General features: G+C 38.6%; 1 protein-coding gene across 1 annotated transcript; it reads left to right on the forward strand.

Moving 5' to 3' along the window:
• The first annotated feature begins 4,284 nt into the window (after nucleotides 1–4,284).
• Nucleotides 4,285–14,528, forward strand: LOC120331551 (uncharacterized). Its single transcript, XM_078114104.1, has 7 exons — nucleotides 4,285–4,422; nucleotides 5,518–5,772; nucleotides 6,144–6,344; nucleotides 6,877–6,942; nucleotides 7,719–7,818; nucleotides 9,962–10,074; nucleotides 11,473–14,528. The coding sequence occupies exons 1-7, from the start codon at nucleotides 4,389–4,391 to the stop codon at nucleotides 12,099–12,101; spliced, it is 1,398 nt and encodes a 465-aa protein (XP_077970230.1). The 5' UTR covers nucleotides 4,285–4,388; the 3' UTR covers nucleotides 12,102–14,528.
• Nucleotides 14,529–14,893: the final 365 nt, after the last annotated feature.

Below are 14,893 nucleotides of genomic sequence, written 5' to 3' on the forward strand. Positions count from 1 at the left end.
ACAAAAATGTGGCATCCTAGACTTTGTCGTGAGACGGTGGGCCAGCGACTCTGCAAAGCGGTCAAATTAATTTTCTTCTTTTAATGAATGAATGGAAATAAGTTCAAAGCCCTTTATTATTAAAAGTTGAACTTAGTCGCTCAGATTTGAAATACTAAAGGATAAAGAATCTCAAAATCGAAGTTTACAACATACATTCTCTATATCGAGTACCTTGCACAAACTTAGAGTATGATACCGTACATATAAGCAATAAATACGAAACTCATAGCTTATATATAGAATTAATTAGGATTAGGATAGGATTAGGATTTACATATTTATCCCGGGGAGAGGAAAGCCGATAAGACGGCTTATCCATATGGCGAACCACGACCTCTCGTCCGGTTACCATTCCAAGTCGGGTATGGGATTAGTTTTACTGTATTGTTTGTTTTCGGAAGCATGGACTTGGTGGTGGAGGAAGCCGTAACCGACCAGCGGTTACGTGAACCACCCAACGACTGCGAGGAGTCCAGCAATCCTCTCGCACATAACCATCCCCACATGGGATTCGAACCTGCGAACCCACGCAGAGTAATTAGAGGTGCGGTGGCGAGCGTATTCCTAACGCTTAGCCCGTTGAGCCACACCGCCGCGCCTAATGATAAAAATAGAAACTTTTTTAAGACTAATATTGCGAACTAAGCATCAACTGAGTTTTATTTGGTTATAAACACACTGCTAATGAATACTAGTGGCTCGCAATTTTGTCCCTCAGTGGAAAAACGCCATGAAATCGAAAAATGATGCCTTGTACCAGTATATCAGCTTTGTGTAAGATAGTGTCTCAATTCATTCATGTATAATATACTTGTTGATCAATTACTATTTATTTCGAAGCATGATTTTAATTGTTTGTGGAATTTTTTAAAAACGGGATATCTATACCCACCATAAATGGTAGTATAATGCACTAAATTGAGTCAAAATAATTGGTTTGACAGATCATTCACGATTTTGCAGAAGTTTCGCTTTGGTTGCATCATTGCCCTGGTTGTGGCATTGCTGGTTTCAGCGAAACTCAGATTGTGATGGCCGTTTATCTGCCGGTCTCTTGTGTTCGTGTTGAGATCTGGTCGTTCCATTGGCCGACATTTATTATTGTATAATATAATTGGCATGGAAATTTTTATTATTCGGTAATTGGTTGTCGTACGTAGTAAGCCTACGAATGGAACTTCATTGAGTTTTTTTCTGTGAAAAGATAAACCGATGGAAGTGGCTCTAGCTCTCTTTAGCAGCCCTATTCGGAGATTAGGCCATGTTTTTTTATGAATCTCTGGTGTAGAAATTCTGAATTCACTGGAGTCAAAATTCGATTCGTAGTCGGATTCAATTTTTTTTACAATCCGGAGACGAGAATTGGAAACAAAATTTTTCGGATTGAGAGCAGATTCTAAATTTATCAACTCCTCAGCCATATGCTTTGCTTATGAGTGAGTGCCAATAAACGAAAGTTAAATAGCAAAACACGCTTGACTGCCTAGGGAACCCCGATTTATAAAGCGTTATCAAAATACCAAATTAAATGTTTTAAAAAAGCACCCTCTAATAAACCAGTGGTTATCAAACTCTTTAAGCCGCGCACCCTTTATAGAATTTAACAAGTCTGCAGCTCTACCTGAAAAAATAACTAGCTAACAATAACCAACAAGTAACAGATAGTAAGGCGAAATATGTTTAATTCAAAAATACGTGTACCTATTAAAAAATATAAACAATAATAAAATGTTAATATTCAAAACAAGGCGGGCAAAATCAAATCTAACAAATAATTTTATTTCGAATTTGCTTCACGCCGCTCAAAAAACGGTCTACGCGCCCATCGTTTAAGAACCACTGCTCTAAACGCATATTCATGGGTTTTAATTTACGTGCGGTTTTTCAGTTTCCAATGAGATCGTTGGGTGGAGATTTACACCGGACTGTAACACGGAGCCATTTGAAGTTGGCTACCACTTCTGACTCCACATTAACAAGAATTTCCGTTCCGAAATCCACGAACCAAAGTTCGATATTAGTCAAATGTATTTTCCAACCAGTAAAAAATAATATACGAAATCGTGAAAAAATGAATGAAGTTCTACACCCGTTTTTACTGGGGGAAAGGAAGCCGCGGAGAACCAAAACTGGTTACCGAGCAAAGACACCCATGACTCAATATCTTATCAAATTTGTAGACAGTGGCGTATGTAGGGTATGGCAGCTATGGCTCGTGCCATGAACGGCGTTTGCATTGGGGCGCAAAAAGAGCGAGAAGTTCCTTTCGTAAAAGTTTTAATAAATTCATTTCAAATCGGAAATATATGAAAATCGTACTTTCATGAAGTTATCAACAATTATATTCCAGTTTCCATATATGCGACTTTTTCTGGAAATGCTAAAAAAAATCACCCATGTTCGCCAAACTCGGTTAAGCACTCAGCAGACAAATAAACTCCCGCTCGCAAAATTATGTTTTCGAATAAGAAACAATAACGCATTTATAGCAAATACAATATGTGAAATCCTGTTAGTTTTTGCAGCGCACTTAGCAACTCGCTGCGGCGCACCCTTTGGAAACTGATGCCATAAGTAAATAATATTATATAATATATATCACAACAGTGGAGCGTTAGTAAGTTTATCCCATTATTTTGAAATATGAACGTACATGTGCCGAGTTTTAAACGTGAAATGCCTGAAAAATATTCTGATTCGATTCCAACTGTAGCCCAAATGTAAATCTAACGTCTTTTCACGATCCCACGCATGACTGTATAATAAACATACGGTAATTTAATTTTCAAACGTTTCCTGCATGCAGCGTTCCTCTCTAGTGTGACTCATAATACTCATAAAACTATACGGAAGGCTTCTATGATTCAATATTACTGGTGATTATTCGGAAATAAACTCAATTTACTTTGGCGTGCTTCGAACAGTAGCAAAGTAAAAGCTTTCACATATGGACTGCGCTTCCATATACTGTTTTTACGCATCCCAAATTAAATAAAGAAAGAAAATCGCTTTTTTAGGATGAGGGTGTGGTATTGAAAAGATAAAAATTTAGTCGACAATAGGCTGTTACGTATAATATATGCAGTAGATCGAGAGTTAGTGGGTTGTGGTATCATTGACAGAATTTTAGAAAGGCTAGGACAGTCGGCGCTCCAGAAGTATCCAATATGGATGTAACTAATTTTGTTAGATTACTTTGCATCAAGTTGTGTAAAAGACTGAAACCTATGGGCAGGGGGTATATTCACTTGGCTAACACGGACAGTCCCCGAACTCGTAATAGAACTAAAATAAAGAAAATCGAGAGTTAGTGGGTTGTGATATCACTGACAGAGTTTTAGAAAGGCTAGGAAAGCCGGCACTGCAGGAGTATGTGTACCAATATTGAAGTAACTAATTTTGTTCGCCTACTTTACCTCAAGTTGTGTAAAGGGACCAAAACGTATGTGTAGTGGGTGGGTATATTTACTTGGCTAACACAGACAGTCCCCGAACTCACAATAAAACTAAAATATGGAAGATTGGAATAAAATTATGGCCTAACCCTAACCTGGTACACACACAACGGGACAATAATTTTGTTAGACATTGTAAAAGTATTTTGTAAGTTAGCCTTGCTTACGGCATATTATACGGATTATTGTAACCTGAGAACGGGTTTATTAACATACACATAAACGGATATCGCGATCCAAGCTATTGTCTTTTCTTCTATCTAATATATAGGGCGTTCATAACAGATGTATTAACAGTAGAAACAGTAGAAATACTAAATATACTTGAATAATTACTGATTAAAAACAATAAACCTGGTTAAAATGTATTGAGAACTGATTTCATAACAAAATTGGAATTGTAAAAGATCTGCCAATGACCTTGGGAGCTACAAATGACCTTGACATCTGTTTCCCGCCAAGATTGACATTAACCCTTAGACATCGGAACTTATTATATCTGTACACCATCACTCATAGCAAAACCGTAGGTTATTGATGAGATCCTAGACATCTTTCCATACAGTCTGTTAGTTGCTACTTCCAGGTTAAGATGGACACCCTGTACTTAAAAATGTTCACTGTCGCTACAGATATTCAGTAGTTATGTCTCATTCAGTTACTTTACTTTTACAAGTATCAGCGTTGTAGTTTCGCCAACACTATGCATATGCAAAATCAAAGTTTATAATTCCAACTCTGGGAATTTGACAATAAGGCACCGATTATACCTTCAGCAAATGTACGCTAATAACATAACTCACATTTTTCAAATATTAGTCTATTAGGATGTAAAAAGCAAATAGTTGTTTCTCTAGTTTTGTATTCATTATGTGGAATTAAAGCTGAATCATGACAAAAGAACTTCTGGCGCTTCTGCTCATAAGTAAGTTACTTTTTTGCGTAATTTTAAATTTGGTCTGTGAATTGTTTTAATAAGTAAAATAGGAAATCGTATAGTATTGCTACAGTGAAAGTTCTAAAATCTAGATACCAGGGTTGTACTTTCTGATTTTCTGTCTAGTCCAGGGGTGGGCGAGCCCATTTATTCGGCACGCGAGCGAGTCCTCGGAAACGAGATCATTCTCCTTCAGATATTCTACATCACATAAAAAGTTTTAAGACTGATGTAGCTGATGAAACTCGATGTTCATTCGTTACTGTTTGTTAATAATCCGTTATTTAAACTCGTTTTGTCCTTTCATGACATAAGCCTACAAAGAAAAAATATATTATGAAGTAACAACTGCATGCGCTCTCGGCAATTTTGATCGGAACGCGGAAGAATTTTGTCATTAAATTTCTCTACACTCCACTAATTTTCAGGTGTGACACCATACTTTAATATATTAGGTAAAAAAAATGCATTTGAATATTCAGAAAATAGCTCATATGCCGATGAAGATGATCAGTCAAATACATAACGCAACTTTAGGTTTCAAACAGTTTTGTCACTAATAACAAAATATCCACCACCCCCTTAAGTTTCACTCCCCTCCTCCCCCCCTAAAATAAAAATTTTGGGGACATACTGGTTCAAGTATTACGGTGCCACAGATTATGCTTGTTCCAGTCAAGGTAGCGATATTGATAATGCCCGAAAGTTAAGGTTTTGTAATAAAATGAATCCTTCCTTACATTTTATCATCTTTAACGAATTCCAAAAACAAAGCGGCTACAGTGAGGTAAACATAATAAACACGCCGACCTAGTCTGAAATTTCCATTTGCCATGTTAGATCGAAACAGCTAGCGAGTCCGGCCGGAAAACGTTTGCTTTAATGAGTCTTGATGGTTCAAAAATCGTTTCAAGCTACGAAAAATCGCTATGTATAATACAGGAAGATGCTTTTATTTTTTTTACATTTCAAAAGGTAGGGGAGGAGGGAGTCGACCCCCAAAACCACCCCCTATCTGGCCATGATGATACAACAATGATATCCCAAAATAAAACTGTGACGTCATATCCATTATTTCTCAAGGTCTATTATGGCTTCCATTCTCGTCGGCAACTTGCTCGATATTCGGCGGAAATTCAACAACGAAACTTTCAAAAATATCAGGGAAATTTATTGGAGAAGTCAACAAAAAAGGAATATTCAAGATTAACGACACCTGCTCATGGGAATTCCCCGACCCCGGTTACGAGGACGGGGTTTTCCTTCTTAACATCACATATCTACATGTTAAGCACAGTTTCTCAATTTGTGATGATGGCTTCTTAACGCTCCCAAACGGTGAGGAACATACTTAGATTAGTGGCTTAATATACACATTTGGCCATGAGGCGATGTTCTTATTATCATCATTCCGTGTCTTTTGTCTAGCTATTTTTTTTCTCAATTGTTTTTATTGTTTTTTCATGCTACGACGGGGCACGCTCGAGTATATAGGCAAAACGTTGTTGTGTCATAGTAATTGATATGGAACATCAGACTTACAAACTAATAGAGAGGAGAGAAATCGACCCCCAAACGATACATAAGCTTAGGAGATGATTTGTATAGGTATACGAAAGCAACTTCCTGATGTTAAAAATTTTGGGGGATTTTCAAAGTTTCTATTGCCTTTGTTCTATCTACACTCCGTATATTTTTCTATTTATCAGGTCAGGAGTTTTGTGAATCGCTTACTCAGTCAGATCAACATAAATGCTTCATGTACACGACAACATGCGGAACAGAAATTAACTCAAAATGCAAAACTTTAAATGGATCAATTTGGCCACCCTCAATAACGTTCCACAGGGGGAACGTGCCTGGGCACTGGTATTGGCTCGATTTTACATACAAATTCATCAATTGCTCAGGTAAACGAAAATGTTTTCGTTTTTTAATATTTTTATTATTTTCCCAAGGCATGATACGCCAACTGACCCATGCGACCTACATCACAGGCGTAGCCAGGGTGGGCCTGAGGGACCATGCCCCAACCCCCCCAAAAAAATTAATATATATATTTTTTAAATGCAATTTTGCGGCATTTGCGATGAGACATGAATTTTTACGCCTTTTTCAACGCCATTTACTCTATTCTTGAACAATTAACTTAAAACTGAATTTCCTAGCTTGTTATCAATAATCCTTTCACCAAATGAACCATACGAAATAGATGAAAATGCGCTTATATAGGCTGGATAGCTTTGATAGTGAAGTAAGTCTTCTGTATATAGAGATATTTTGAGACATTGGTCAATATCAGCGATTGCTTTTATCTAGCTTTGTTTGGAGAAAAAAAAACGAGTAAGCGTCGTATTATGTTCTTATTCCCCCCCCCCCCCCATTTTGGCTGGCTACGCTCTTGACCCACATATGCAGTAACAGCTTTTATTATTCATTCAGCTATAACAACCGAAGCTACTGATGTGACGTCGTCTGGCATCACTCTTTCGACTACACTGGATGGAGGTAACTAAATAATGAGCCGTTTGCTACCTAATGGGCATCGATCACTGGAATTTTTGAAGCTATGTATGGTTAAATAGCGATAAATTGTTAATTCAAGCTCCTTGGCGAAGGGTCTGATGTTTAGATCGGTCCATGTTAGACATATCAGGGTTAAATTATTCTTCATTTTTTTTTTAAATATTAGCTTCTCATTTATCATTTGTCGCTTTGTTTTTTACTATATTTATCGTAAAAATATAGAAACCGTTTGTGAAAATTGGTATTCCGTTTTCGTTCAAGTTACCCTACACCAATTTAAAAGGAATAATGTATTCTTGTGGAAAAATCTTGAACCTTTTGTAGCGAGTACATAAGGATAGTTACCGTTTGTTTCAGTATTCTCTACCACGTATTGTTAATAGTTGCTGAAACAAGGTCGTTGCTCTAATTTATTTCCTTTATGGTATTTCCCCTCGCTTAGTATTGCTCGTCTTTATCGTTTTGGATTCATCACATATACTTGCGTTAAGGTTTCAAGTGTATTTCGTTATCTGTTATTTGGATCAATTGGATTGCGCATATTTACAATATACGAACATTTGGTATTACAATACTTTGTGTGCTTATTGACTTCTGAGGAGTTCAGATTGGAGTTACACTCTATCAAACGTGTGTCAACCCAATAACACGCGAGTCGAACACCAATATTTTGCCCTGAATAGTGTAGTAATGAGTGTTCCAGCCTACCCCTGGCTGCGTCATAACCATATGTGTTCATACAATACCCTTTATTACAGATCAACAATTGTCTAATCTCGTGGTCCCTATAGCGGCAGCAAGTGGCGGGATTCTCCTTCTGGCGATTATTGTTGTCATCGTCATCTTTTGGAGACAGAGGTGAGTGCGTTGATGTACGTTCTAGGGCAGTGATTCTCAAACGGTGAGCCGCGCCTACAAATGTCTATTTGCAATACGATGGTAGAATAAATTACTGATTACTGGCTTTGCGACTTTCTTCCAAAATGATGCGTTTGGTTTCTTATTAAATATTTAAAATGTGAGTACATTTTTTACCGTATTTTACTGCTCAAATGGTATTTAAAGTGCTAACGAAAATTCTGAATGAACATATGAATATAAGGTACTCCCGAGGTATGTGAACCAAGATGACGGATACCGGAACGTAGTATGTGTACCAGGTTAAGGTTAGGTCATAATTTTATTCCAATATTCCTTATCTTAGTTCTATTACGAGTTCGGGGACTAGCAAAGTGACTGCCGTAGTATTTGTACCTGAAATTATGGCCTAACCCTAACCTGGTACACATACTACGTTCCGATGTCCGCCATCTTGGTTCATACTTCGGGAGTACCGAATACAAAGCAAATAAAGCATGCTATTCCTGTTCAAACCCGTCTCGACTTGCAGAGTTTCTGATACACGGGTGATCTTTTCGTGTGACACCGAATATAAGTCAAAAATAACGATGAGATATTCTCTTATTTCGTGGTACTTGACCCATTGGCAGGGCTGTAGCGTCGGAGAAAATTATATCCTATTCCGGGGATTTTCTTGATATTTGCTCAAAGTCAGTCCACGCGCACTCACGCAGAAATAATGATATCATGTCTGAACAAAGTAACGGACTATCGCTGGAATGCAAATGTAATACTGTAATTATATATAAAGTTGTGGTGATGGGAACACTCGCACTAATTCAGACGTAAAGCAGACTCATCTCTGAGCAAAGTTACGCGCACTCACTCAGAAGTAATAGAGACTTATCTCTGAGCAAAGTTACGAAGCTAAGAGCACTCACTCAGAAGTAAAGCAGACTCATCTCTGAGCAAAGTTACGAAGCTAAGAGCACTCACTCAGAAGTAAAGCAGACTCATCTCTGAGCAAAGTTACGAAGCTAAGAGCACTCACTCGGAAGTAAAGCAGACTCATCTCTGAGCAAAGTTACGAGCACTCACTCGGAAGTAAAGCAGACTCATCTCTGAGCAAAGTTACGGGTACTCACTCTGAAGTAAAGCAGACTCATTTCTGAGCAAAGTTACGGGCACTCACTCAGAAGTAAAGGAGACTCATTTCTGAGCCAAGTTACGAGCACTCACTCGGAAGTAAAGCAGACTCATCTCTGAGCAAAGTTACGGGTACTCACTCAGAAGTAAAGCAGACTCATTTCTGAGCAAAGTTACGGGCACTCACTCAGAAGTAAAGGAGACTCATTTCTGAGCCAAGTTACGGGCACTCACTCAGAAGTGAAGGAAACTCATCTCTGAGCAAAGTTACGAGCACTCACTCGGAAGTAAAGCAGACTCATCTCTGAGCAAAGTTACGGGTACTCACTCAAAAGTAAAGCAGACTCATCTCTGAGCAAAGTTACGGGCACTCACTCAGAAGTGGAGGAGACTCATCTCTGAGCAAAGTTACGGGTACTCACTTAGAAGTAAAGCAGACTCATCTCTGAGCAAAGCTAAAGGCACTCACTCAAAAGTAAAGCAGACTCATCTCTGAGCAAAGTTACGGGCACTCACTCAGAAGTGGAGGAGACTCATCTCTGAGCAAAGCTAAAGGCACTCACTCAAAAGTAAAGCAGACTCATCTCTGAGCAAAGTTACGGGTACTCACTTAGAAGTAAAGCAGACTCATCTCTGAGCAAAGTTACGGGTACTCACTCGGAAGTAAAGCAGACTCATCTCTGAGCAAAGTTACGGGTACTCACTTGGAAGTAAAGCAGACTCATCTCTGATCAAAGTTACTTGCAACTACTGAAAGATCACGTTTTCCGACCGCGAGCTGTTACGGTCCAACTTGGCAAATAGAAATCTCTGCGTTGGAGGCCTGGGTTTCTGGCGAGGTCCTACAATAAAAGTACTTAAAGTCCAAAGTACTAGATAGGCAGGGTTAAATCAGAAAGATACGGGTTCCTTAAACATATAGTATTTCCATACATATCAGTATCATCTGCTTGTGGAGGGCCTCGTTCGAGGTAGATGTGTAAAAAGCCACATGAAAATCTGTGCTTGCATTTAGGAAATCCAATTCTTCCAAACCAAAGCCAGAGAAAAGTGATCAACCCAGTAGCGGAAATGCAACCACGGAACTGAGTCATGAGAACGATGTCGGTTATGATACTTTGCATGCAGGTTTGTTTGTTTTTATTATACATTTAATATGGTTACAAAAAGGGGACCTCGCAAAGTATGCGCACCAAGATGGCGCACAACCTGAACTCAGGTTGTGTACAAGGTTAGGGTTCAGGTTGTGCGACATCTTGGTGCGCATACTTCAGGAGTACCCAGATAGGTGTATGCTTCGACCCATAGTAGAAATTTACAATCGGATACCCTACTCCGGATTAATAAAAACTGTGATTCATACTTCTGATTCCTGATTGCAAAATGCTCTGAACCCGAACCGAGAGTCGGTGTCAACATTTTTCAGCACCAGAAGTCTGAGTCGATTGTAATTGTTCTCCGACACTGCCGTGGTTAAAACATAGTCTCATTTTTTTTTAATTGCAAAGAGAAGTTATCGATACAGTATATATTGTTTGTCCCTCACAGATATATTAAATAAAAACATTTGAACAATTACTGATTAAAATACAACAAACCTAGTTATGATATATCGAGAACTGACTTCATAACAAAATGGAAATTGTAAAGGGATCAGTATCACCGTTGGTTCTGTCGTCAAGGATGTGCGACATTTATTCATAATATCATGGCGCTTAATTTTCATTCAAGGAAGTGGTACTTACGTGCGTTATTTATAGAGAGTAGTGATACTGTGACTGTGTTGATCACCCACACGCTTCTATCGCAAGCATACATGAGTCAAACACAACATACTTAGGCAAATTATGCCTCATATTTGCATATTATCAGATTATTGAAGTCAAAAATTGTGAGACACTGAATTGCTGTAGTGCCAGCCTTTATAGTCATCTACGTGTTAGGCTATTTATAATGTCAACCTTTAACCTGCTGCCTGCATGACAATCAGTAGCCCTGTACGAAAGAGTCCATTCAAGCGATTGGGACAATATACCCATCCTTATGTCTGGCCTGCTGTCTCTATGGCAGCCCAATAGCCCTCTGCGGAGGAGACCTTTCAAATGAAGATTGTAATGATATATCCATTCCAATTCTTAACCAGCTGTCGATATGTCAGTGATTGGAAGCATATATCCACCCCGTTTAATAAACACTATAAAGTGGATGCCCAACCGTCGCTGGAAAATTATAACAGAGAATTCAAAAATCTGCAATTTTTTGTATAAGTTTTCCTCAATTTAAGATGTTGAGCCTCTTATTGGAAGTGAAAAGAGCACTAATAGAAAATTTCTGAACTAAGAACCAAATTATTGTTACTAGATTATCTTAACAGCAGATATATTTCGTTAGATAGTAACTGTAACGCGGTAGATAGGGATTCCCTGTTTCTCGTCCTGTTACCAGTCCATGTCGGATATCATTTACATAAATGGAATTTCACTTAATCGTGTGTCACTCAAAACCTATTTCCAATTCATATTTTAGTTATGCCGTCTGGCGGAGCAAGCTATGCCACAGTGGACACAAACGACGAGGTGCCGGAAGCAATGTACGCGACCACAAACGAAGTGAAACCGGAACCGAAAACAGAAGCCTCGGGTAGCAATGATACTTATACCGTTGTTGTAAAAACTAAAAAAAGCAAAAAATCCGAATTCCAGGCATCAGATGAAGGTTTGAACGCCACTTACAGCGTTGTTAAGAAGAAACCAAAAGCTGACAAGACTCAAAAATCAAGCGTTCAAATGCAGAATGAATTGTACAACATTATAAGCGAAGAAAAACCTACCGAACCAGCTACTTACGACACTTTGTCGAATGGAAATCACAAGAAACCAGAAACGGATAGCGTGGAAGGAAATATGTACGATTCTCTAAATCACAAAAACGCAAAAAAGGCACCGAACCCCACACAAGGGGACACATACGACTCTCTAGACCATGGTAAAGCTCCTGAGCCTGCTGCTTCCTACGGCACCCTCGACCACAGCGCGGCTGCTCAGCCTCAGAGCGAGTACGTCGCCCTGGATGAGAACGCAGCAGAACCTCAAGAAGATCAAGAGTCGCAACTATACTCTGTAGTGAACAAACAATCTAAGAAAAGACGAGCTTGAAACTTAATTTAGATAAATTTTTCGTTTTCTTCTTATGAGATAACGTGGTTATGAAGTTTTGTTCAACATTACACTAAAGAGTGCGTTTTTCCGAAACAACCTTCCCCGTTATTACGCCCGTACCTGTACAGTTGGGTTCGTTCTTTATTATTTACCCTACCGGGACTATATATACAGTGTGTTAAATGAGTAACGCAAAATTAAGAGAAGTTAGGATGAGATGCTACTTAAAACATTTAACGACCGACATCTTTCAACAGTATTGAATTACGGTGAAATGCCATTTAAACATTTCACGACTGACACTTTTTAACAGTATTGAATTACGGTGAAATGCCATTTAAACATTTAACGACTGACGCTTTTTAAAAGTTACTTTTTTAAGGTTGCCATGACGAAAATCCTGATATAATCTGATATAACCATCCTGATATAATCTGATATTTACGTATTATTTACGCCATGTTTCTTTTTTTAGATCGAATTTTTAATTTCAATGTAGTTTTAATCTAAAACAGGGGTCGGCAAGGTTTTCTGACTGGGGGGCCAAAAATTTGGCCCATCTAGACTGGAGGGCCACGTAAGTATGAAGTAAAAGTTACATTTTTAGAGAATATTCACAGCGTTACAAAAGCAAAAGTGGAAAACGATAATTCACGTCGTCATGCCAAAACTCAATCGCAATCCCAACAAATTCCTTGAGCTATTTCCTGCTAAAACATTAAAATTTGGTTTTAGTTGGGTTTTGACAGCATCGGGCGGGCCAGATTGAATTAACAACGGTCCAGATTTGGCCCGAGGGTCTTTCTTTGCCCTTGTCTGATTCAAAACCTAGCGGCTGTAATATTTTATTACCTCTTAAACCAATACCGGGTAATTGTTGGCCTAATACGCTGCCCGGCGGTTGAATTTGGCAGACATTGTTGCTTCCACAATGCATTATATAGGAAAGGTTGAAACCTTTTATTCCACAGTGCCTGGTGCACAGTCCATAATCTCCCATCCAATGTAAAAACAAGTATAATTTATTTGCGCAAGTTTGCTCAAACCAACGCCTCAAATAAAACATAAAGAGCGCTGATAGAGGACCCATAAGTGACTACTGACGCACTAAAAATGATAAACAATTGGTCTTCGCAAAAAATGTCATTGGATTGAGGCTAACATGAAAACCTGAAAGGTTTCAATACAATACTGTTGATGTTTTGGAATCATTATTTCTTTTTATTAAGTTAAGCCAGATTAATATTTGAAAGTAATTTCGATTTGACAATATTTTCTGTGCTAGGATAGATATAAAATCGGCTCGGTGATGTGTCGATCGTGCTAAGCGTTAGGAATACGCTCGCCACCGCATCTCTGATTACCCTTCGTGGGTTCGCATGTTCGAATCCCATGCGGGGATGATAATGTGCGAGAGAAATGCTCGCCGCCGTAGGGTGGTTCACGTAACCGCTGATCGGTTACGGTTTCCTCCACCATCAAATCCATGTTTCCGAAAACAAATAACTGGCTAACTAATCCCATACCCGACTTGGACTGGTAACCGGACGAGAGGCCGTGGTTTGCCATGTGATTAAGCCGTCTTATCGGCTTCCCGCTCCCCCGGGACAAATATGTCAATCCTACTCAAAATCATTAAACCAGTGGTTTTATACCTATGGAGGCGTCATTCATACCAGAATGAGGCGCAAATTCATAAAAACTCATAGGGTGGCATGTCGACAAATTGTTTTAAAGTGAGCTTCAAAAGTCAGATTCACTGTGAAATTAGTGTTCTACGCATAAGCTTTTTCGTAAGACACCAACGCAATATTTTCATTCACCATATTTTACGGACCATAACGCGACCATAACGTACATTCGAACCCATGTGTATATCCGCATATTTCAATGATCATAACAGTGCTCTTTGCTTTATTGGCCATACTAAGAACCAGTACCGGTTGCATCTTATTCAATTCAATTAACAATTCGCCTCCACATTTTTGCAATCTATCATTTTATTTGTTATTTTTTGTTTTAAAAAAAACAAGAACGATCCGTTGCTATTTATATATATAATGTTTGATCATTTATTCCAGATTTTTATTTCTTTTCCATACAATCTATGCCTCGAATGTTTTTCTATGCATTGATTTGACTCATTATTATCAGACTCCACCTAATGCCCCAGACAATCTGAACCCTGAAAAAAAAGATTGAATTTTCAACATTTTTTTAATTCAATTTTTCGGCTTTTGCAGTGCGACATAAATTATTACGCTTTTTCGAACACCATTTTACTTTATTCTTGAATGATTTACTGAAAACTGACTAACATTTTAAAAAATAAATAAGTTCCGAATTCGTTATATCACTACTTTTTCTAAAATTTTGTAACTCCATATCCAGCAATTTTAAGTTGAATACACGTTTCAATATTTATATTATTGTGAATTATGGACGTGAGAATGGGGCTCCTAGATTCCAGCTCAAATAAAAAAAATCAGGATTAATTTGAACATTCGACCTCCGCTTTTGATGCGAGAGGAATGCAGGATTCCTCGCCGCCGTAGGGCGGTTCACGTAACCGCTGGTCGGTTACGGCTTCCTCCACAATCAAGTCCATGCTTCCGAAAACAAATAACTAATTAATCTCATACCCGACGTGGACTGGTAACTGGACGAGAGAACGTGATTCGACATATGATTAAGCCGTCTTATCGACTTTCCTCTCCTCGGGATAAATATGTAAATCATATCCTACCCTCTGGGTCCCGCCCACCCTTCCAGTCTATATGGAATCACTT

This window comes from Styela clava, chromosome 6 (genome assembly GCF_964204865.1).
Source record: "Styela clava chromosome 6, kaStyClav1.hap1.2, whole genome shotgun sequence".
NCBI classification, from domain to species: Eukaryota; Metazoa; Chordata; class Ascidiacea; order Stolidobranchia; family Styelidae; genus Styela; species Styela clava.